Source organism: Enhydra lutris, unplaced genomic scaffold (assembly GCF_002288905.1).
Source record: "Enhydra lutris kenyoni isolate GAN:26980312 unplaced genomic scaffold, ASM228890v2 scaffoldscaffold22, whole genome shotgun sequence".
NCBI lineage: Eukaryota > Metazoa > Chordata > Mammalia > Carnivora > Mustelidae > Enhydra > Enhydra lutris.
The window spans coordinates 28,879,828-28,904,503 of record NW_019154106.1 but is presented as its reverse complement, the minus strand read 5'-3'; the positions used below and the strand labels follow the sequence as shown (position 1 = coordinate 28,904,503).

At 36.7% G+C, this 24,676-nt stretch overlaps 1 protein-coding gene across 3 annotated transcripts; it reads left to right on the top strand.

The window, feature by feature from the left end:
* The first annotated feature begins 647 nt into the window (after nt 1–647).
* LOC111149829 (eukaryotic translation initiation factor 3 subunit M) lies at nt 648–24,567 on the top strand. Of its 3 annotated transcripts, none has more exons than XM_022507122.1 (11): nt 648–777; nt 3,374–3,506; nt 4,466–4,604; nt 4,889–5,012; nt 5,168–5,262; nt 16,504–16,587; nt 17,557–17,656; nt 18,264–18,345; nt 22,439–22,582; nt 23,618–23,678; nt 24,148–24,342. In XM_022507122.1, the coding sequence occupies exons 1-11, from the start codon at nt 736–738 to the stop codon at nt 24,266–24,268; spliced, it is 1,125 nt and encodes a 374-aa protein (XP_022362830.1). In that variant the 5' UTR covers nt 648–735; the 3' UTR covers nt 24,269–24,342. The 3 variants fall into 3 exon arrangements, with proteins under 3 accessions (XP_022362830.1, XP_022362831.1, XP_022362832.1); XM_022507123.1 differs by having other exon boundaries at nt 23,621–23,678; nt 24,148–24,337; XM_022507124.1 differs by lacking the exons at nt 3,374–3,506; nt 4,466–4,604; nt 4,889–5,012 and having other exon boundaries at nt 675–777; nt 24,148–24,567.
* Nucleotides 24,568–24,676: the final 109 nt, after the last annotated feature.

Genomic DNA, 24,676 nt, shown 5'->3' with positions numbered 1-24,676 from the left:
CATTCCTAGGAATTCTACTCTGGAGGCCAAGCTGTAATACGCCATCCAGGACTGCCTTTCTAATTACTTTGAGACGCTTGTGCCCTGCGCACCCGCTGGAATGTAAGCGGCAAGCGAGAGCTTCTTTTGGAAACTAAGGTTATCCCCCGCGCAGAGAACACTCCCTGCCAGCAGATCCCTCCATAAACGCTGAAAAGTGGGATAAATTTTAACCCGAAAAAAATTGTCGGGCCCAGCAAATAACGTAAACCCCGAAGGCTCTTTTAGTACTGCCAAGAACCAAGGCTCGGTGGCTGGGGGGAGCAACAACAGAGGCGCCGTGCGGTGCAGCCTGAGAGCTGGCTGGCAGAGGGGATGTGGCTGCAAAAGAACAACTATTTGAGCACAGTTTTCGTTGGCCGAACTGGCTTAAGATTTCATTAAGGAGGTGAATGAAGTAAGGCGCAAGGCGTGAACTCACGCGAAGGATAAATACGTAACACCATCATAAAGGCTAGAAGCAAAAGGCGATGCCAGGGCCGGCTCCTGGCAGAACGCGTCCGCGAGACCCGCCCAAGTGCGCGCCCTCCCTTGTCCAGCGCGCGGTGGGATTGGCTCTCTAGCCCTGCCTATCTCGGTGGCCCCGCCCCGCAGGGTAACCCGGAAGTGGTTGTGAGGCAACCCCGCGCACTACAGCTCTCTTTCCGGTCGGCGTGGTTTTGTGAGTGGTGCGACTGCCGTACCCGGGCCTTCAACATGAGCGTCCCGGCGTTCATCGACATCAGTGAGGAAGATCAGGTGTGCTCCCAGGCAGCGAGTGCCTCCAGGACGGGGTTGGGGGAGACTCAGGGGTATGAAGGGTTGAGCGAGGGCCAGGCGGGCGGCACGCCGCCCCGCGGAGCCCGCTCCGGGGATGAGAGCCGCCGCTCACTCCTCACACAAGACAGTAGGGAGGGAGGCCGGCCGTGAGACGAGGTGCGGCGCTAATTTCTGGCTTGGAGTTGAGGTAGCCCGCCGACCGTTGTTTCCGGCGCGTGGACCGAGGTTTTAAGGTCAACTTCCTGGTCGGCGTCGGGACTCTTCCAGTCTGTGTCACTTCTGACGACAGTACTTTTTGACTGGGAATGGTGCCTGCTTCCGTCTGCCAGACGCAGCCACATCCGGAGTGGGAGGTGGCGAATCTTTAGACGGCGTAAAGCAGTCTAGGAAAAATTATTTTATAGTAAAGTTGGAATGGTTTTATTTTGTGATCACAGAGGCAAAGGTGACCCTATTTTAAACGGAGGCTATACTTTATATTTTTACTTGTACAAGAGTGAGAGTTCTGCAGAGTGAAAGTAGGACGTCAGTTTCACCCTCATGCTTTGAGGCTTACGTCTGGTGAACCATCGTAATATTTTTAAATTTTTTATTTCGGGCTTGGTCTTTTGTGTATGCATGGCGGATACTTCTAATTTTTCCCATAACAAAAGTTAAACTGTAGTTGATGGGAGTTAAACCCGAAATTATTTTCTCTAAGTTTATTTTGTAGAACTGAAAACCATATTCTGTGAAGTCGTAGGTGTTTTATATTTTTTGCTACCCCACTAACGTGGAAATTTGGTTTTTATAGAGTTGAAAACACCATTACTATTCTAAGGTAACTCGTAGAATTACAGGTGTTGATTTTTACTCCCAATGGTAGAAGTGCAGATCCTCAGCCCTGAAGAACCGACTAAGAAGGGGAAACGAAAGGAAGGCAATGGGGGGTCCCTGGGGGAGAAGATAAGGCCAGGGAAGGAGTTGAGCACATTAGAAAGGAAAATGGGGGGGGGGAGCATGTATGGTTATTAATGAAATCATGTTACTAACAAATTGGCTATTAGATTACCCCAAAAAAGTATTTGATTTTAACATAGGAAAGAATTTGTAGATGGAGGAAGTTCTTGTTGATGGCCTTATTTTAGTTTTAAAGATAAGTTAGTTTCCTTTCTAGTTAGGTTATGCTACTTTTGTAATACATCAGTTTTTTTGTTTTTTTTTTTTTTTTTTTTTTAAACAGAGATCACATGTAGGCAGAGAGGCAGGCAGAGAGAGAGAGAGAGAGAGAGAGAGGAGGAAGCAGGCTCTCCACTGAGCAGAGAGTCCGATGCGGGGCTCGATCCCAAGACCCTGAGATCATGACCTGAGCCGAAGGCAGAGGCTTTAACCCACTGAGCCACCCAGGTGCCCCGTAATACATCAGTTTGACATCAACCATTCCTTTCCGGTAGATACGGGATTGCTTTAGAATTTCAACTTTGGTCAGATTCTGTGTTTGAGTAGACCAGGAAATGGAGTTCAGAATTTTTTCTTCTCCTTTACTTGTCCTACTCTACAGCTGCTTGTAGCCAGTGAGGATGACAGATAAAAACAATAAAATGCTCTTTGATATGGTGATGGTGGTTTCACGAAATCTAGTTTATAATACCAACTCATAGGTGAAGTTAACTGTGTTGTTATCTGAAAGGATAGGGCCATCAGATATACAAATTTAACATATCTGTTGTAGGTAGCCAAACATGTTTGTGGGTTTAGAAAATGTGATACCTGTGCATTTACTAATGGTATCCTTTCATCTCCCTGCTTAAGTTTTCATTTTATTATCTTAAATACCATCTACATTGATGTTTGGCTGCCATAAATACCAACCCCTCAAAAGGGCACCTTACTGAATATTATATATATGTTTTAGAGTATAAAATGTCTGAATACCTCAATGTGACATTGTAGTTACAGGTCCCAGGGTGCTTTCTGATTCAGATATGTAGTTTGCATTCTAAAAAAATAATTATAAAGTAGATCCAATTTGAAAAGTATTATATTCAAAACAGTCAAAGGCATCATTTTTTATCTTTGTGTTTCCCAGAATGCTTGTCTCATATAGGTTCTCAAACATTTTATTAACAAATGATTACCTTCATGAACGGCAAATGTCTCTAACTTTTTAAATTGGCTATATTATGTATACTTGAGAATAATAAAATTTCATTTCTTTAAAACAGGTTGAATTTACCAGGTCAGATTAATTCTCCTCCACACACAACCCCCTCTTAAGCACTTTAGATATATATTAGAAGTTTTTGTGTATACTGGAAGTTCAGCAGCAGTAGGTGGTAGGAGAGAAATTCTGAAGGTGATCCATGTGGGTCATACTGGGTTTGTGTAGCCACTTGGTTTTGTAGAGGAAAACCTCTGGCTCCTGTAGGATGTGAGGGGGACTGAGGTGGGAGAGAGGCACTTCAGCATAGTAATTTAAAGTCATTAAGTATGGTATTTACTTCTTATTTTTTCCAAAAAAAAAGAATGGTTTGGTATCTTGAATTTTGGCATTGTCAGTTATAGAAGTGTCTAGCAATCTTACTTGATTCAACAGGCTGCTGAGCTTCGAGCTTATCTCAAATCTAAAGGAGCTGAAATTTCAGAAGAGAACTCAGAAGGTGGACTTCATGTAGATTTAGCTCAAATTATTGAGGCCTGTGATGTGTGTCTGAAGGAAGATGATAAAGGTTTGTTTTTAATTTTTTTGTAATATTTCTTATTAATCAGAAAGGATCTACTTTTAAATTTTTCCTGTAAAGTATATTTGTCTTGGACTTGTTAAGCCCTGTTGTCTTTTAATCTTAACCTTTGCACATACTTTCAGGTTATTCTAATCTGTTATACCTGTGAAGTAAGCCTATTTTGAGAAAACATCTTTTTTAAGAGCTAATGTTTTTTGAGTGTTAAGTACATACACTCAATACTGGTAATTACAGAATGAATTGAAGAAAAGTGAAGCTCTTCTTTCCTTTTCTTAGTTTTACATTAATACCAAATCGGATATAATTTCCAGTAATCTAAAAGACAGTAAATTATTTGGCTGATGCCCTATTTATTGACATAAAATGGGAAATTTTGAAAATTGGGAGTCCTATAATCTTTAGTTAAGGTTTGAGATTAAATTTGGTTTGTAGTTAATAACTTACAGTCAGAAAGCAGTGGCCCAGCCAGGAAGTTGATCACTTTCATTTCTCAGTAATTTCCTATTTATATATAAAGGTTTTCTTCACTTGGGAAAGCATTTTAACTTGACCGAAGGAGTAACTTCCAGACAACTGAATATCTTGCCAGTAAAAATTGAAACCATATATATAGACATGTATATCAGTCTTCTGTTTTATAGGTTGGAAACCAAATCTTAGATAATAATTTCCTTTTTCTTTAATAAAATGTACAGTGTTTTCTGGATGTTAGCTGTGTAACAGAATTAGTTTCATTTGAATTCATGTATAATGTATTTTTAGCCTAATGCCCACCATTGAAGGAAAAGGTTCCTCTGGTGAACTGTTTTGCAGTAGGTAGATTACATCTTCCTAAAGTATCTTAACTTTAATGGTCTTTGATGTATTAAAACACTGGAAATACATATTTAATTTGACACATTAAGTATGATAGTATCACTCTTGTGTTATCCATACATGTGTAGATGTTGAAAGTGTGATGAACAGCGTGGTATCCCTCCTGTTGATCCTGGAACCGGACAAGCAGGAAGCTCTGATTGAAAGCCTGTGTGAAAAGCTGGTCAAATTTCGGGAAGGTGAACGCCCATCTCTGAGACTGCAGTTGTAAGTTAAGAACTGAAAGAGGCTTGATTTTGTTAAGAAGCTCTTTTTATGTCACTGTCATTTAATGGTTAAAAGCAAGAATTACAGAACTTGACTGTCACCTGTGGCTCTGATTGGTTGTGTTACCTTGGACAGGTCACTTAACCTTTCTGCACCCCATTTGCCTCCTTGTAATGTGAAATTATTAATGGTGTCTCAGGTTTGTTGTGAGAGCAGATAATCTCAACCTAATCATCATAGTTACCCATCTGAAACACTGTTTTATTATTTTTTTTGTTAACCAGGCTAAGCAACCTCTTCCACGGGATGGATAAGAACACTCCTGTAAGATATACAGTATATTGCAGCCTCATTAAAGTGGCAGCATCTTGTGGGGCCATCCAGTATATTCCAACTGAGCTGGATCAAGTGAGTTACTGTGTGGAATACTTGTTCTGCTTATAAGAAGTGCAGACTGTATTATAATTAAAATAGCAAATATGTATGTTCTAAATGTTCCCTTTTAAATGATGAAACTATATTCAGCTGTGCCACTGAATTCCCTCCTTTTGTCAATCCTGTAGGTTAGAAAATGGATTTCTGATTGGAACCTCACCACTGAAAAAAAACACACCCTTTTAAGGCTCCTTTATGAGGCACTTGTGGATTGTAAGAAAAGGTATTCAGAATTAATGTACTAACTTAAAACTTCACAGGCAATATAAGTAGTTGAGGCTGTTTTTAAAAACAAGTGAGGTAAGTGATTTTGCTCTGTTTTGTTCTTCACAGAGTTGCTATAAATGTATTTCTGTAAATTTCACCTACTAAGTTAAACATAACTACAAAGTTTAAAATAGTTTTCCCCATCTTTAAACGTTTTTAAAAGCAAGATTTGCTTTTGTTCTAAAAATGGTACAGCTGTTAACCTGAAAGCTTTGTGTAACTTTAGACTAAGTTATTTAATGATGCTTTGATGTCTTAGTATGGGATAGTGCTACCACTTTTGTTTAGTGATAGTGAGGGACTATTAGTCAAAGTTTCCACAATCAGCCTCTTATATAAACAGTGCCCCCAAGATCAAATTTTGCAATAGACTTTACTAAATGAGTACCTTTTGAGCTTCTGCAAGGTCTTGGGTTTCTAAGGTTTGTAATTCATCCTAGCAAACTTCCTACCTACAATACTTACTCTGTATACCCAATTTTAGGATGCTTACCAAATGGTAGGTTTGCCTCAGTTTTCAGAACTAGTGTTAAATGATAATCTTACCTTTTTGACCTAGCTTTTCAATTTTTCTTTTCACATAATGGTTAAATACTTTTAGAAAAAGAAAAAGTAAACAATCTTCCCTTTAGTTTTATTGTTGCACAATTTTTATACTGGCTTATAATACTGGGTATTTAATGTATTAGGGTCAACAAGGTTAATAGGTTTCTAGTAAGTAATGTAAACTTTTTGCAACTATTTAAATTTAACAATGTAAGAGGAAATTTTTGTCATTAAAGTTGGAACTGTTTTATCAGAAAAGAGGAGAAGTAGGGGATATTGCACTAATAGCCTGTTTCATTCTGATCAGTGGCTACCACCTATTATAAATCAGCAGACTTACGACAGCATTCTAGCCAGTAGTCAGTAAAGTGTTAAGAGTAAATAGTTTATAACAAAGACCATTTCATATGGAGAGAGCGTTAAAAGCTATTAGAGAAAGAATTGTTATTTTCATTCATACTTCAGATGGGCAGGCTGTGCATCCAGACTACTGGAATTTCAAGTCTTGGCTCTCCTGCTTGTTGTATGACTAAATAACTTAACTATCTCTGTAACTCTGTTTCCAGTTTCAGAGTGGAAATAATAGTAATACTTCTCTCATAGGGCTGCTGAAAAGATAATATTCATCTACTTTTTAACAAAGTGGTTTCATTATTGGGACAGCTGTCAGTAAAAGATATTCTTACTATGCTTTTCATTTTTCAAGCTCACCTTTAAGAAATTAGTCTTTTTTCTGATAGAGCAGTTTAAAATGATGAGTGTTATGGTTTCCGTCTGAATGTCTAGTGCTTATCAGAGATGAGGAGTACTTACTGGATGCTCTCTGTAATTGCTGTTTAGTAGGTCTAGTATGTAGAAGGGAGGTGACTTATTCTAAGGAGTTCCAAATCTAATTTTCAGAGAAATTGAAATAGAATATCAGTACCCATTTAAGCTCTACTAGACATGTACTAATGTTAACATACTAGAAAACACCTGAAGTATTTGGCACAGATGATCACTTTTTCCTTCTTGAAACACATTCTTCGGTTGGCTTTTGGGGCCTCCATCCCTCCCTGTCATTGAAGTGTAGTTGACATACAGTACATTAATTTCAGGTGTACAACATAGTGATTCTACATTTATCTACAAGGGGCTCCTCTCTCTCTCTCTCTTTTTAAAGATTTATTTGAGAGAGAGAGCATGCATGAATCACAGTAGGGGGTGGGCAGAGGGAGTGAATCTTCAAGCTGACTCAGCTGAGTGCAGAGCCTCATGCCAGGCTCCATCTTAAGACCGGTGAGATCATGACCTGAGCCGAAATCAAGAGTCAGACGCTTAACTGACTGAGCCACCCTGGTGCCCATCAGTTCTTCTCTTCATTCACAGCTTATTTGTGGGTTCCTTCTCTCAACATTAGGATAACTTATTCCTGGGATGACTTCTGCTCAGTTACATTTATTCCCTATGCACGTTGTTTGTATTTTTTTTTTTTTTTTTGCTATGATTTTGGGTGAGGCTGAGTACCAAATGCAAGATCGTTTTTTGTATTGCTAGGTTGTTAAAGTTCAGTACAAGATACTTCACATCCCTGTCCTCACCTACTAAAATGCCAGTGGTGCTTCCCATTCATTAGAACAGCTGCAGCAGCTCCTATGCACTTAAAAATGCTCTGGAGGGCACCTGGTTGAGAGCCACTGCTGCCTGAGTGCTCTCATTCAGTCACATGCCTTTAAGTACTATTTACATGCTAGTGGTTTTCACGTGTTTATCTCCTGTATTTCTCTTCTGAACTCCACAAATACCTAGCTATTCCTGTTGAACATCTCTGTTTACTCAAAAGACATCTCCTACAACAACTGCAAAAATGAACCTTTTTTCTTCCTAAATCTGTTTTTTTTTTTTACCTTCTCCAACTCAGGAAATGCCATTTCTATGCTTCTAGTTACTCAAAACCCAAAACTGGGGTTCCTTTGTGGTTCCTGTTTTTGTCTTATACTTCATATCTAATCCAATATCAAATCCTGTCAGCTCTGATAAATCTAAAGTCAGTCAAGTTTCTCACTACTTCGGATGCTACCTTGTGGTCTAAGCTACCATTATTTCTTATTTAGATTTTTGAAGTAGCCTCTTAAATGGTCCGTGTTTGGGTCTTGTCCCTCTACAGCCAGTTCTTAACATAGCTGCCAGAAAGTTCTGTTTAATACGGAAGATCAGATTATGTTTTCCTTCTATTCAGAACCCTCCAGTGGCTTCTTCGGGAGGCCAAGCCAGCTCTAGAATCTTAGTACTGGCCCTTCTGTGTGGAGCACACTTCTCCCAGGTAGCCATGTGGCTCCCTTCGGCTTCTTCAGATCTATTCTCTTGTTATTTCATCAGAAAGTACTTCTCTGCCCAGCTGTGTATATAACAATATCTCCCCTACACCCTTGCATTGTTTTTGTTTCTCTCATCCCTATTTCATTATTTCCTCCTTGGACTTCTTACTAACAGACTTAATATATTTTAATGTTTATTATCTGTCCCCATTAGAATGTAAGTTCATGAGGGCAGGGACTTTATTACTCAAACAGTGTCTGACATGTGGTAGGCACTCCGTATTTGTTAAATGAATGTTTATGAAATATGTTGCAAAAGCAGTGGCTACAAAAGCAGAGATGTACAAAAGCACATGAAGTGGTAGTTTATGGAACTAGAGTGCATGCCCTTCCTGAAGTCTTTTAAATTAAAAAATGTTAAAACACCTTGAAAGTATAAGATCCCTGGTTTTTTTCCCCCATTTCTGATGTTAGAATTAGTTTCCAGTATTCAAGTGTTGGTTCCTTCATTTCTAAGAATAGGTGCAGTCCAGTGATCACTCCACAGTTCCTGTTTTTCTCCACCTCTCAGCACCGTGTGACTGTGATAACCCCTTCCCTCATAGAAACTTCTCTTGACTTAGATGACACCTCTCCTTGCTTTTCTCCAACCTCTGTGGCAGTTCGTTCTCAGGCAACCTTTGTAAATTATTCTCTCTGTTCCATTAAATACTACTATTACTCAAGAATTTGTCCTAGGACCCTTTTTTCACTCACTCTGCCTGGGGTCATCTCATCTATTCTCATGGCTTTTGTCATCTACTGAATGGACATCCATGTCTTTTTTTTTTTTTTTTTTTTTTTTTAAGTTCAGATAGAGCAGCAGGCAGAGGGAGAAGCAGGCTCCCCACTGAGCAGAGAGCCTGATGCAGGGCTCGATCCCAGGACTGCGGGATCATGACCTAAGCCAAAGGCAGCTGCATAACTGAGCCACCCAGGCGCCCTTACATCCATGTCTTTAACACAGGCTTCTCTTCTGTGCCTTGGATCTTTGTGTTCAGCCGCTTTCTACCTTTTTCTGCATGTTTCCACTCAGGTATGGCACATAGCTGCCTCAAACTCAGTGTGACCAAAACGAATTGGTCATTTTCTCTCTCTCAGTCTCTTTGTTCCTAACTGAGACATCTTGAAGTGTAATCAATTTTTCTCCAGTCTGCAGCCATAATGATTTTGTGAAATACAAGTTTCAGCAAATTTTTCTTGAGGATATAATGCAAAATTCATAGCATGTAAGACCTTTCTGACACAGACTCCCAGGTTACCTACTGAGGTAGCTTGGGCTTGGAGAATGTGATGATAATCATGCCATTTTTGTGTGATACGTTGACAGACTACAAAAACTGCTTTAATGGATATTCCCTCCCTCCGTTTCCTCCCAGCACACAAACCTTTCCTCTTGGTTATCACACCCAGGATGTCGTGAACTTGTGTCCGCTGTAAGAGCACCCTGCTCTTTCCCAGTCTAGACCAGGGGCTGGCACTTTTTGTATGGTCCACAAGCTAAAAGTGGTTTTCACTGTTTTAAATGGTTAAGAAAATCAAAGGGAGAATAATACTTCATGACATATGAACATTATATGAAATTCAAATTTCAGTGTCCATAAAATTTTATTGGAACAGTCATACTTAACTCTTTTATGTATTGTCTATGGCTACTTTTGCCAAGACTAGAGTAGTTGCAGCAGAGACCACTGTGGCCTACAAAGCCTAAAGTACTTCCTGGCTGGCTCTTCACAGAAAGTTTGCCTGCCCTTGGTCTGGATGACCTACACTCAACTTCATTTCTCTGCCTAAAGCACTACTGTCATGGTGAGGTTAAATGCCTCTCTCCTGTAGCACCCTCTACTTTTATCATGGCATAAAACAGAGGTTTGTGAGGTTGTACATTCAGTGAAGGCTAGGAACCTTATGTGTCAACTGTTGCGCATGCCCAGGGTATTTGGCGCATTATGGGCCCTGGATGAATAAATGCTGCCCACCCTAAGGAAGGTAGAAGAGGATGGCTATTTTATTCAAATAAACAAGTTGCTGTCACGTTGCTGATTTAAATTTTAAGACTGGTTTTTGCCCAATACACGTAAAATGTAATTTTCTTTCCTGCTTCTGAATTACAATTCTGAGATACACTTTGCCCTTTTAGTAAGAATGCTTGTATCTGTGGGTCCCCTCCTTCTTTATTTTACTTATATTGTTGGTTGATGAGTGCACATCATGTAACTTTTTTTTGAGCCTTGATTGTATGTCAGACACTGTGCACTTTAAATGAAATTTTTTATCTGGTATTTGTGAATTCAGGTCTCTTTAGCTGATACGATACATTAGGTTGAAATATATTGTGGCTGCTAAAACTGGAAAATGAAGTGCACGTGTGTTTGTAGAGTATCTCAAGATAATTAACAATGAGTAAAACAGGTTTTCATTAAAATTTCTTCAGATTCTGGGGCGCCTGGGTGGCTCAGTGGGTTAAAGCCTCTGCCTTTGGCTCAGGTCATGATCCCAGGGTCCTGGGATCGAGCCCCACATTGGGCTCTCTGCTCGGCAGGGAGCCTGCTTCCTCCCTTCTCTCTCTTTTTCTCTCTGCCTGCCTCTCTGCTTACTTGTGATCCCTCTCTCTCCCTCTCTGTCAAATAAATAAAATCTTTTTAAAAATAAATAAATAAATAAATAAAATAAAATTTCTTCAGATTCTTACAGTTCTGTCACTATATATAAGATGCTGGTTACCACTTAACCACTTTGTGTTTACATTTGTATTTTTTTTTAAAGATTTATTTTATTTTATTTTTAAAGATTTTATTTATTTATTTGTCGGAGAGAGAGCACAAGCAGGGGGACCAACAGGCAGAGCAGGCAGAGGGAGAAGCAGGTTTCCCACTGAGCAGAGAACCCAATGCGGGACTCGATCCCAGCACCCTGGGATCATGACCTGAGCCCAAAGGCAGACGCTAAACAGACTGAGCCACCCAGGCGTCCCAAGATTTATTTATTTTAGAGCAAAAGTAGGGGGAACAGGGAGGGAGAATCTCAGGCTGACTCCTCATTGAGCATGGAGCCTGTCACGGGTCTTGATTCTACGACCCCAAGATCACGACCTGAACTAAAACCAAGAGTCAGACACTGCGCCACCGAGGCACCCCTACATGTGTATATTTTAATAAACCTTAGTTTGTAGAAGTTTTAAAATACCATTTAATTTTTTAAAATAAATTATACAGCTCCTACTACAGCCAGTTCTTAATATAGCTGCCAGTAAGTTCTGTTTAATGTGGAAGATCAGATTATGTTTTCCTTCTGTTTTGCCCAAGTTGAATTGCATATAACTGTCCAATGATTCATCAGTTTAAAAGAAGAAATAAAGGGTAAGATAAACATTTTCTAAGACCTCAGGTTGAATGAATACATTTTGTGCTTTTTACTACAACTGAAATTGATCATCTGCATAATTTTAAGGATAATTTAATTGGAAGAATATTTTTAGTAGAGTTACTTAAATACATGGCGTTGGCTCAATTTCGGCCATGCTATTCTAATAATTTCTAGAACACAAAACTTTTTTCCCACCTAAGCCCTCTGTACTTGGTCTTCCCTTGCCCAGAAGTTATCCAGCCTTCACCTCCAACACTTTTTATGGCCAATTATTGTATTTTACATCCTTTATATTTCATCTTATATGTCATTCCTTTAAAGAGAGGCTTTCCCTGTGTACTCCCTGTCTCTGCTTGTGTTACTCTTTTACATCACTGTTTGTTTCTTTCATGGCACTTACTTGTGGTGGGATTTTTTTTTATCACTTTATTTTTTCATCATAATAATTACTGTAATTCCCATTCCCTGTTTTACCCATCCCAACCACCCACCTCCCTCTGATAACCATCAGTTTATTCTCTGGGGTTGAGAGTATGTTTCTTGGTTTGTCTCTCCCCCCCTACCCCCGCCTTTGTTTTCTTTCTTAAATTCTGCATATGAGTGAGATCATATGGTATTTGTCTTTCTGTGACTGACTGACTTATTTAGTATTCTCTAGTTCTATCCATGTTGCAAATGGCAAGTGTTTTTTTTATGGCTAAATAATATTCTCTTATGTTTGTATGTATACACACACACACACACACATATATATTTATCTTTATTCATTATTTATTCATTCATTATTCATTCATTATTTATTCAATTCATTCTTTATTTATTCATTCATTTATTCATGGACACTTGGGCTGCTTCCACAGTTTGGCTATTGTAAATAATGCTGCTGTAAACATAGGAGCGCGTGTATCCCTTTGAATACAAACAGGCTGTGCCAGTTTGCATTCCCACCAGCAGTGCACAGGGCTTCGCCAACACTTGTTTCCTGTGTTTGATTAGCCATTCTGACAGATGTGAGGTAACATCTCATTGCAGTTTTGATTTTCATTTCTCTGATGAATAACATTGAGCATCTTTTCATGTGTCTGTTGGACATCACCCATTTATTAATTGAATTATTTGTTCTTTGTGTGTTCGAGTTGTATCAGTTCTTCATATATTTTGGATCCTAACCCTTTATCAGATATGTCATTTGCAAATATCTTCTCCCATTCTGTAGGTTGCCTTTAGTTTTGTTAATTTTTTCTTTTGTTGTGCAGAAACTTTTTATTTATGATATAGTTCCAGTAATTCATTTTTGCTTTTGTTTCCCTTGCTTTGGGAGACAGAACTTGAAATACATTGCTACAGCTGATGTCAGAGAAATTACTGCCTGTGGTCTCTTTTAGGATTTTTATGGTTTCAGGTCTTACATTTAGATCTTTAATCCATTTTGATTTTATTTTTGTGTAAGGTCCAGTTTCATTCTTTTGCCTGTAGCTGTCCAGTTTTTCTAGCACCATTTGTTTTTCCCCATTGGATATTCTTTTCTCCTTTGTCAAGGATTAATCAACCATGTAACTGTGGGTTTATTTCTGGGTTTTCTCTTCTGTTCCATTGATCTATGTGTCTGTTAAGTACCATACTATTTTAACCATCTCTTCATGTTGTAATATGAAATCTGGAATTGTGATACATCCGGCTTTTTCTTTTTCAAGATTGCTTTGGCTGTTTTTTTTTGTGGTTCCATTCAAATTTTAGAATTGTTCTAGTTCTGTGAAAAATGCTGTTAGTATTTTGATAGGAATTGCATTAAATGTTTTGATAGGAATTGCATTAAATGTGTCGATTCCTCTGGGGTAGTGTAGACATTTTAACAGTGTTCTTCCAACCCATGAGCATGTAAATGTCTTTTCATTTCTTTGTGTTATCTTGAATTTCTTTTATCGGTGTTTTATCATTTTCAGAGTAGAGGTCTTTCACCTCTTCGGGTAAATTTATTCCTAGTTATTTTGTCATTTTTTTGTGTGATTGTAAATGAGATTGTTTTCTTGATTTCTCTTTCTGTTGCATCATTGTTAGTGTATAGGAATATAGCACATTTTTGTACATTAATTTTGTATCCTGTGAATTTACTAAATTCATTATCAGTTCTAGTAGTTTTTTGGTAGAGTCTTTTGGGTTTTCTGTATATAGTATCTTGTCATCTGCAAATGAGAGTTTTACTTCTTTACCAGTTTGGCTGCCTTTTATTGTTTTATATTGTCTAATTGCTGTGTCTAGGAATTCAGTACTGTGTTGAATGAAAGTGGTGAGAGTGGACATCCTTATCTTCTTCCTGGCCTCAGGGGAAAAGCTCTCAGTTTTTCACCATTGAGTATTTTGTTGGCTGTGGGTTTTTTGTATAAGGCCTTGTTTATGTTCAGGTATGTTCCCTCCAGATCTGCTTTGGAGAGGGTTTTATCACAAATGGATATTATAGGGGCGCCTGGGTGGCTCAGTTGGTTAAGCATCTGCCTTTGGTGCAGGTCATAATCCCAGGGTCCTGGGATGGAGTCCCACATTGGTCCCCTTGCTCAGCAGGGAGCCTGCATCTCCCTCTGCCTGCTGCTCTCCCTGCTTGTGCTCAAACTCATTCTCTTTCTGACAAATAAATAAAATCTTAAAAAAGAAAAATAGGAAATTAACTTTAAAAAAATGGATGTTGTACTTTGTCATATGCTTTTTCTGCATCTATTCAAATGATCGTATGGTCCTTATCCTTTCTGTTATTGGTGTGATATATCACACTGATTGCTTTGTGAATATTGAACCACTCTTGCATCTGTGGAATAAATCCCATTTGATCACGGAATATGATTTTTTTAATGTATTGTTTGATTTGGTTTGCTAATACTTTGTTGAGGATTTTTGCATCTGTGTTCATGAGAGATAATTGTCCTGTTGTTCTCCTTTTTTGTGATGTCTTTATGTGGTTTTGGCATCAGGCCTTATAGAATGAATTTGGAAGTTTTCCTTCTCTATTTTTTGGAGTAGCTTGACAAAAATTGGTATTAACTCTTCTTTAAATGTTCTGTAGAATTTGCCTGCAAAGCCATCTGATCTTGGGCTTTGTTTTTTTGAGAGTTTCTAAATTACTGGTGCAAGTGCATTGCTGGTAATCGGTCTGTTCAAATTATGTATTTCTTCCTGCTTTAGTTTGGTAGGTTATAGGTTTCTAGGAATTTACCTATTTCTTCTGAGTTGTCCAATTTGTCTGTATGTAGGTTTTCATAGTACTCTGTTAAAATTGTTTATTTCTATGGTGTTGGTTGTTACTTTTCTTCTTAGTGATTTTAAGACACCTCTCTTTTTTTTTAAATGTATTTTGCTAAAGATTTATCAATTTTATTGATCTTTTTCAGAGAATGAGCTCCTGGTTTCATTAATTTGTTCTGTTGGCTTTTTTTAGCTTTTTTATTATTTATTTCAGCTCTGATCTTTATTATTTCCTTCCTTTTGCTGGATTTGGGTTTTAAATTCTTTTTCCAGCTCCTTTAGGTATAAGGTTAGGTTGTTCATTTGCAATTTTCTTGCTTCTTGAGAGTTGGTCTGTATTGCTATAAACTTCCCTCTCATTGCACTTTGGCTGCATCCCATAGATTTTGGACCATTGTGTTTTTTTTTTTTTTTTTTTTTGACAGAGAGAGAGATCATAGGGAGGCAGAGAGAGGAGGAAGCAGGCTCCCCGCTGAGCAGAGAGCCCGATATGGGGCTCCATCCCAGGACCCTGGGATCATGACCCGAGCCGAAGGCAGAGGCTTTAACCCACTGAGCCACCCAGGCGCCCCTGGACCATTGTGTTTCATTTTCACTTGTTTCCATGTAATTTTTTATTTCCTCTTTGATTTCTTGGTTGACCGAGTCATTGCTTAGGAGCATGATATTTAACCTCCATGTACTTACGCTTTTCTTAGATTTTTTTTTCTTATTGTTGATTTCTGGTTTCATAGCACTGTGGTCAGAAAAAAATGCATGGTATGACTCTGGGTTTTGTTTTTTGGTTTTGGTTTTTTTAATTTGTTGAGACCTGTTTTGTGGCCTAATATGTCATCTATTCTGGAGAATGTTTTTTGTGTACTTGAAAAGAATGTGTATTCTGTTTTAGGTTGGAATGTTCTGAATATAGCTGTTAAATCCCTGTGGTCCAGTGTGTCATTCATAGCCACTGTTTCTTTATCAATTTTCTGTTTGGATGATCTGTCCATTGATGTAAGTGGGGTGTTAAAGTCCCCTACTATTATTATACTACTATTGATCTTTTTTTTTATGTTATTAACTGTTTTATATTTGGGTACTCCCATATTGGTGCATAAATATTTACAGTTGTTAAATCCTCTTGTTGGATTGTCCCATTTATTATTATATAGTGTTCCTCTTTGTCTCTTGTTACAGTTTGTGTTTTTAGATCTATTTTGTCCAATATAAGTATTGCTACCTAAGCTTTCTTTTGACATCCATTTGCACATTAAGTACATCTTCTGGTCTGAAATGAGTCTTTTGTAGGCAGCATATAGTTGGGTCTTGTTTTTTTAATCCACTCAGTCACCCTCTTTCTTTTGATTGTTTAGTCTATTCAACAGTCAGAGTAATTATTTATGTGTATTTATTGCCAATTTGTTACTTTGTTATTGTTTCTGTAGATTTTCTCTGATTCTTCTCTTGCTTTCTTTCACGGTTTGTTGGCTTCTAGTGATATACTTGGATTCCTTTCTCTTTCTTCTTTGCATATCTATTACTGGTTTTTCATTTCTAGCTACCATCATGGCATTTATTTGTTAGCTGTTACTTTTCCTTAGTTGTTGGTCTTTCCTACTAGAAGGAAAGTTGTGTGATTTTTCCCATAGAGCAGGACCATGTCACTTGGTAACCATTGTATGTATCATTAACATGTAATGATATTCTGAAATTTCTAAAGCAATATTTCTTTTTAGTGATGCTGCTTCAAAAGTCATGGTGGAATTGCTAGGAAGTTACACAGAGGACAATGCTTCCCAGGCTCGAGTTGATGCCCACAGGTAATGTTGAACATGTTGTCTTTCTGATGGGGGCTACCTGCAGCTTGGAGGTTGAGCTCCAGCAGAAATTATGTTTGCATCTCCCAGCCCAGTGATCCCGAGCCATTTGATACTGTGCGCTCTGTGGTGATTCCAGTGTAGATACTAAAATCCAGGGCTTGGTATTGGAATAACCACAGATTGTATGTGGTATTGTGGTACAACCACAGATTGTATTTGAGGTATTGCTGGTTTGGGTGTGATTACCCCAGCCTGAGAAGTAGAACCTAATTTTGGGTTGATTTTATCTTAATGTTAAAGTATGTAGACGAGGAAAGGTTAGTGGCATGCTCAGAGTTAGCCCATTGCTAATGAGAATAAAGGCTTCAAACAATCCTAGGTCTATTTAGTAGCAATAGTAATGGAACCAGTTTTTAAATCTGTGAAACAGGAATAATTTGTCTATAGGGTATGGCTTTACAGGGACCTAGGTGTTGCTAGAAAGTGTAGTTTGTGGGAAAGATATTTAACTCTGAGGTAAGACTGTTGGCATTCAAATACTCCACCACTTAATTAGTACTTTCTGGGCAAGTTCTTTTGGTGCCTGTTTCATCACTGATAAGAGGCATGATAACGTAGTGTGTCAGGGTGTGTGAGGGTTAAGTGAGGTAATGCATGTAAAGCACTCTGTCTCGCACCTGGGAGGATGCTGCTGCTGTTTTAATTACTCTTTCACTATTTTGGTCATGCTTTCCCTCCGCCTGTGTTTTTGTTTACAACCACTTTATTATTATATTTTGTTAAAATAGATACAGCTGATACATACATTTTTTTGGCCTGTTTTAATCTCAGTCCTGTAGCTTTTTCTATGCTGTGTATATTAACTCTTAGATATTTTACTGAATTAAATATATTTTGCAATCTCTAAAAGTTGGTGAAAAGTTTCTGAATCTCAGGACTCTAAGCTTGTATTTTTGTTTTTTAATAAAGGTGTATTGTACGAGCATTGAAAGATCCAAATGCATTTCTTTTTGACCATCTTCTCACTTTAAAACCAGTCAAATTTTTGGAAGGCGAACTTATTCATGATGTAAGTACTTTATCTTTAATGTGAAAAATGTTCTTTTTCCTAAATGTAACACATTGAAGCAGAACTCTTTGTATTAATGAACATAACTGTTAGACCTAGAAAGAGAACTGGTGTTTGGTTTTTTTTTAGTATCAAGAACAGAATGAAATTTAGGACCAGCCTTTTTTTCCAGTCACTGAATGTACCTGTTCTTTTTCCCTTTGCTTCATCTCCATACTTGCCTATTATGAACATAAATAATATGAATTTCTTTTTATATGTAGTGTCCGGTAGCCCCAGTTAGGAAGATAAATCTGATATTTAAAAACACGTGAACACACTTCTCAAGTATAAGTATAAATACATTTTGGATTAGTTTCCATCTGCATTGTGCTGTTCCCACCATCTTTCAGGGTAGCTCACGTAGAGTTCTCTGTATTTACTGATTCTTCATCTAAATGAGTCTTAATGAAAGCAAATGGTTTGGATGGTAATTTGATCAAACAGATTGCTATTTCTACACTAAAAGAAGCATCGAGAATTTTATTGCTGCGAATTAATGTCTTAAAAATACGTTGAGTATAAATCTTGATTCTGTATTGAATAATTTTTATTTTTCTATCTATAGCTTTTAACCATTTTTGTGAGTGCTAAACTGGCATCATATGTCAAGTTCTATCAGAATAATAAAGACTTCATTGATTCACTTGGTAAGTTTTGGAGTTTATTCTTTGTGGGGGTTATAAAGAAAGATGGGAACATGCTCTTCAGGAACTCTCATGTACTGTAAAATCCAGCAAATATGACTTTGGCCTTTTGTTTAGATTATCCTAACCAGTGAAATATGATAAAACAAGAACAAACAGTGAAAGTTTAAAAGATTATTCAGAATGAATTGGGAATCAGAAACAAGAAGGTGTAGGAGGTAGCATTTGTGGTAGAAAGAGCATGAAACTAGGAGTCAGAAAACCTAAACCTTTTTTTTTTTCTCTCTCTATAAGAGGGTTGTTGGACTTTGGGCCCTCCTATGAGGTCTGCTAGACCATGCTTCTTTGAGGTAAAGTTCTAGCAAGAAGCAGGTGTTGGAGCAGATTCAGATAGAAGTAGTACCACTGATACATGTATTTTTAAATTGTGGAATGGAGGATGGAGCAGAAAAGCAACTTAAAGGATCACCATTACTTTGATCACGGTGACTTTTAGAAGTACTCATTTTAACAGCTGACAAAATTTGATGACTTAAAGCTACTTTATTATTTAAAATAGAATTATTTGTTTATAAAAGACCCTTACTCTTTATTTTTTTGGTAATGTTTAAAAAAGAAGCCATAGTTACATAATTGAAACAAGTGGGTTTTTTCCCCTGTAACATATTTTATTCTTAGTACACACTCCCTCCTTGATATTAACAAATTCTAGAAGTATATGTATTGTTAAGCAAATCTAAGTGAAGCTGTAGGTGGAATTAGAAATCAAATTACATGATGGGAGAAACTTTCTTTACTATAGTTTGTTGAAGACAGCATAGTCTGAGCTTTATATGATTTTCATCTTTGAATTTTTTCTAGAGGATCAGAGCTCTGCATTTACCAAACTGAATTTAATCTTCTCCTCATTGAGCAAATTCCATATATATTCAGTATTTAATTTCTTTCTGCAGCATGTTTTTAACATACTGAAATTACAAAGAGAAAAATTAGAAAATCTGTAGTTGAACAGATTTAAATTGATCTAAAATCACCAGGTTTTTTTTGGAGAGTGAAGTCAACTATGAAACTGAGGTGCTTTGTTTTTCTGCTAGGCAATTATCAAAACACCTTAGCGGTTTCTTATATTTTCCATGTTAATACTGAATTGTTAGTCTCGCGGTTTGAGATACAGATGAAGGAACTCATTTATAATCTATTTTGATTATACTTACTATCCTCAATTTGGCAATCATTAATTCCTATCATATGTATATTTTGTGCAGCCATTGGAATTGGGGAAGATTGAATTATCCTGAACATAATAAGGCATTTGAAATATACCAAGATAAAGTAGATGCAAGTGTGTTTGTGTAGAATGCTTTGCCAGGTGCACTAGACCCAGAAAACCACATTCTGTCCCAGTTAATTTGTTTTGTGGCATGAAGCTATGTGATGGAATGTTAATGTCAGCAACCTCTTTATTTACGCACCAAGGAAAAAGGAGTAGTAATTAACACTTTGACACTCCCCCATTGATGTGTAATTGACTGTTTCAAAGGAGCACTGGTTCATAAGCTATTGCATGCATTAAAATTACGTTTTCTATATTGCAGCATTTTAAGACGGGTCAGTGACAATGCAGAAATTGCTCAATGATGCACATTTTTTTATTACTGCATTAAGGTTTTGACATATTAGTAATGAATAAATGTTTCCATAAAATTAGTTTTTTTTATAACTTTAAAATTGAAATATGACACGGAACACTGTGACTTCCTCTTTGAAGGTAATGTTCTAGTTTCATGAAACAAAGCACAGCTTTCTACAAGTCTTTAACTCATACTTCACTGGCTTAATAGTATTGATTTTGAGAACGAGGTCTAACATGCAGGTTTCCACATGTAAGATAGATAATGGTTTTACATAATCACTCTAGAAATAATCTTCATTTCTCTGATAAATTCTTAAATTTATGGTAAGCTTATAACTATACAAAGAGCAGCAGTAAAATAGTATTTCGATTATATCTTAGAAACTTCAGGAGTGAGTATCATTTTATCATACTAAAAGATGCCCAGAGAACTGGAAATGTTACGGAATTTTCTTATAGTTAAAAATATTGGGAAAAATCTTCAGTAGTTCTCTGTGATAGGAAAAACATAACATTTCTAATTTATGGTGCCAACTGGGAGTACAGTCCCTGTTTTGCCTTTAGTTTCTTGAACATGTATGCAAATAACTTTTATTAGAAATTTGTAAAAGATGCTTTCGGCAAAGTATCTTATTAAATGTGTTTATATTTGGTTTTACATGTATTGCTAACATTTATTACAATTGAAAGTCTGGTTACAAATGTCTAGATTCGACAGGTGGCATCACTTTATCAAAACACTTTGTTTTATTAACACTGACAACTTGGGCCAACAGTAAGCATTATCCCGTGTCAACTGAATTGCCCTAACATGTCTACATGTAATCTGGTGTTACACAGTTGCTACCTTCTTGCTTCAGAAAGTTAATCAGCATCTAATTTGCATTTGTTAATTAGGGTTAATGTGCACTAATTGATTTTTTGATGCTTGTAGATTTCCATTAAACCCAGTTAGCAATACTTACTTAGATACCTCATTCATTTGAGTTATGATGATCATGTTTTTGTTGAATCTGTGCCAAATAGAAGGCCTGCATCATAATTACAGCTAATTAATAGATGATTATGTCCTGTATTAATGGGCTTCCCTTGTCTTCTGCTAATATGTGTTATAAATTTCAAGTTTATTTATGGAGTGCTTAGAACTTTTTTAACAATAGAAACTTGAGGTTCTTAATTATTAGAGGGTACATGATCAATCATTTGCTCAGTTTACATAATTTGAAATTTTAGAGAAAAGGAACATGTAATTTTAGATTAATTTTAGAAACTTATTTTTATAAGTAAGCATCAAGTCAGGTATATATGATACTGTGTTATAATTCAGTTTCCACTTAGGAACTGGCAATAATTAGATATTTAGGATTTATAAATATTTATGTGTATTACTAGTCATTTATAAGCAAATGTATTTTTTAGGCCTAGTACTGACACTTTGACTAATTAAGTCATTTAATCTCTTTGCTCTTCAGCTTTTTTTTTTTTTTTTTTTTTTTTTTGGCTCTTCAGCTTTCTTATTTTTTAAAATGAAAGCATCAGGACTGGGTAATTTATTAGGTTTCCTTTTGGGTCTAAGAGTTGTTTGTGATCTCAATAATTGTTAACAGCATGTTTCACTAGAAGTTATAAGGCAAAATTGGAATTATTTATGCAGTTTTATACTTCAGGTATCACTGTTAATGGTACTATTTAATTTTACCTGGTAATCAGTGTAGCCTATAATTGCTAAGTGATTAACACACTTTTGACTTAACTGTTAAATCCAGAGTGACCTGGGAAATGGAATGTTTTCATAACTGAATGTATATAAAAATATTTTAAGGCTTCATGTGTACTAGTAATACTGACAAAACAAAAAGATAAGGAATTCTGTGTTTAAATGGAGAGCGAATAGTAAAAATAAGCTTAAATAATTAAATAAGAAATTTTTAAAAAGATTTTATTTATTTATTTGACAGAGAGAGACAGCTAGAGAGGGAACACAAGCAGGGGGAGTGGGTGAGGGAGAAGCAGGCTTCCTGCTGAGCAGGGAGCCCTATGCAGGGCTCGATCCCAGGGATCATGACCCAAGCTGAAGGCAGACGCTTAATGACTGAGCCACTGAGGCGCCCCTAAAAATGTTCTTATGAAATAAACTTTGTACATTTTATCTCCTATAATGTGTAACTATAAAAAATGTAAAATGTGCAGAAGTTCTAGGACTTAAGCAAAATACCATTTTATAGCCCATTCTTAACTTTAAACCTATGACCTGTGGCACTATAGCAGTAAAGAAATGTAGCTCTAGAAAAATAATTGTAATACTCCATAATTAACTGTAGAGTGAGTTTATGGTTTACAAATATAAGCAGCTTTGTCAAAATTACTCTGTAAATGCTCAGTGACTTCTGACACAGGAGTTGTAATTGTGCAGACCTTTAGCTAGTATGGATGTTCATCAGACTTTACCGCTGTGTTACTCAGGTCTGTTACATGAACAGAATATGGCAAAAATGAGACTGCTTACTTTTATGGGAATGGCAGTGGAGAATAAAGAAATTTCTTTTGATACAATGCAGCAAGAACTTCAGATTGGAGCCGATGATGTTGAAGCATTTGTTATTGATGGTAAGACAATTAGAATTTTTTTTTTTTTCCTTGAATTTCTCTCTTACCTTGTGAAATATAAGATTTTCTATCTTGGGGTGCCTGGCTCATTCAGAGCATAGGACTCCTGATCTCAGGGTCATGAGTTCAAGCCCCATGTTCAGCATGGAGCCTGCTTAAGAAAACAAAAAAGATTTTGTATTTTGAAATGGAGTTGTATTCTGACAAAGCTGCGCTCTTTTGTAGCAGAGATGTATGTTTAGACTTGTAGAGTATATTTTTAGTAGAATGAAGATTCAGTGGAAATACAAATTGCTCTGTGGTTTTTTGGTATTCTGTCCCTTGAAATCATACAAAGTAAAAGCCTTTAGACAGTATACCATAGTGGTTAAGAGCCAAGATTTTAGTATTAGACCTGGGTTTGAGGGCCAGGTCTTCCTTTGTGAAACAGTAGTGTAGGGAGTTAATATGTGGTTGGGAGGATTAAATGAATTAATGCAAGTAAAGCACTTTATTTAGCCCAGTGCCTGGCACATAGTAAATGATCTGTAAATATTAATCATAACCCATTTTTCATCATTGGCTAGAAACAGGACCTTTACCAACAATTACATTATAATATGATTTAATTGTTACTCAGATTTTTTTCCTGGGCTTCCTAAGTTTGAAAGTTGGGAGAATTGTCCAGTCAAGATTAACGTACAGAACTACTGACATGGTTTCTTTTTAATGCTGTACGTCTCAAACTGTCCTATAAAGGAGTAATATCTTACTAGGAAATTATTGTTTCCTCCCATATGCAATTGTAGGGGAGAACACTTAGAATACTTAATAAAAACTGTGATACTTAGTATAGATTCACCCAGCAAGCATAGGACAAACGTGTGACCTTCCTCTTGGTTCTATCACACTGTTATGTTTGTGACTAGATTGAGAGAGCTGGTTTATAAAATGATGTTTGAAAATTGTCAAGTTTATTGTGGTTTAGTTTTATATCTTAGCTGTTTTTCTTGGGGATTTTCCATATAACATACCATGTAAAACATCTTTTTTCAGCAGTAAGAACTAAAATGGTCTACTGCAAAATTGATCAGACCCAGAGGAAAGTAGTTGTCAGGTAAGACACACTTTAAGACTTTGCAGCATTTTGTAGAACAGTTTAGTTTGTTCTGATTATTTCACTTAAATGTTTACAGAACCAAGGTGGTGTTCTTAATCCATTGACTGTAGTTAAATAGTTGCTATTTGTCATAATTTTATTAAAGTTCAGACTGAATGTGATTAGCTTATTTAATGAAAGAGTCCTATTTTCCAGCACATTTCATTTAATGGCTTAGCATTGGCTAGAATACTAATGACTTTTGTGTCTGGTTTATGTAGTTCAGGAAAGTAGAAGGTTTAGGATCAATTTGATAAAGATTTTTTTTTTAAATAATTTAGAATGATAAGAGAAGAATTAGAAGCTTAGGTCTTTCGTGTGTATTTAACCTTGTTTTTAACTAGATATAAGTGTGTAGTATTGTAAAAGAATGCCAGAAGGATAAAAAGTTGACGAATAACTTTGTTTTTAATTTTTCAATTTTTAGTCATAGTACACATCGGACATTTGGAAAACAGCAGTGGCAACAACTGTATGACACACTAAATGCCTGGAAACAAAACTTGAACAAAGTGAAAAACAGCCTTTTGAGTCTTTCTGATACATGAATTTTTATGCTATATATAAAATTTTGTTCTTTTTGGAAAAAATCTAAATCATAGTAAAACAAACTGAAATTTGACTACAGTCTGGACATTTATGTCTTAAGTTTAAAAGAAATGTAAAAAGTCACAAGTCTCAGAGGATACAAAGTAATCAGTTGCAAAGGGTCACTGTCTTGTATATGACTTAAGTTGTGTTCTGCAAGGAAGGGGGTTAAAGGTGCAAGAGCTTTGATGAAAGGATATATGGGGGAAAGCAAATTTAACTTAGGGGAATTGGATGCCGGCAGCCCTCTTATCTATCTTAAATGAAACATTTGTAAAAGCATAACTTCATCACATCAAAAAAAATCGGAAAACTGAGGATAACTGTAAAGTTTTAGGTGCAGCAGTTCGTTCTAGTCAAAACCGTAT

What these genes read in the sequence shown, in the direction of transcription:
- LOC111149829 (XM_022507122.1), top strand. Translation starts at nt 736, where the DNA reads ATGAGCGTCCCGGCGTTCATCGACATCAGTGAGGAAGATCAG. An exon ending in AAGGCGAACTTATTCATGAT is followed by an intron (nt 17,657 to 18,263) that starts GTAAGTACTTTA and finishes TTCTATCTATAG; the next exon opens with CTTTTAACCATTTTTGTGAG. An exon ending in CAGAGGAAAGTAGTTGTCAG is followed by an intron (nt 23,679 to 24,147) that starts GTAAGACACACT and finishes TTCAATTTTTAG; the next exon opens with TCATAGTACACATCGGACAT.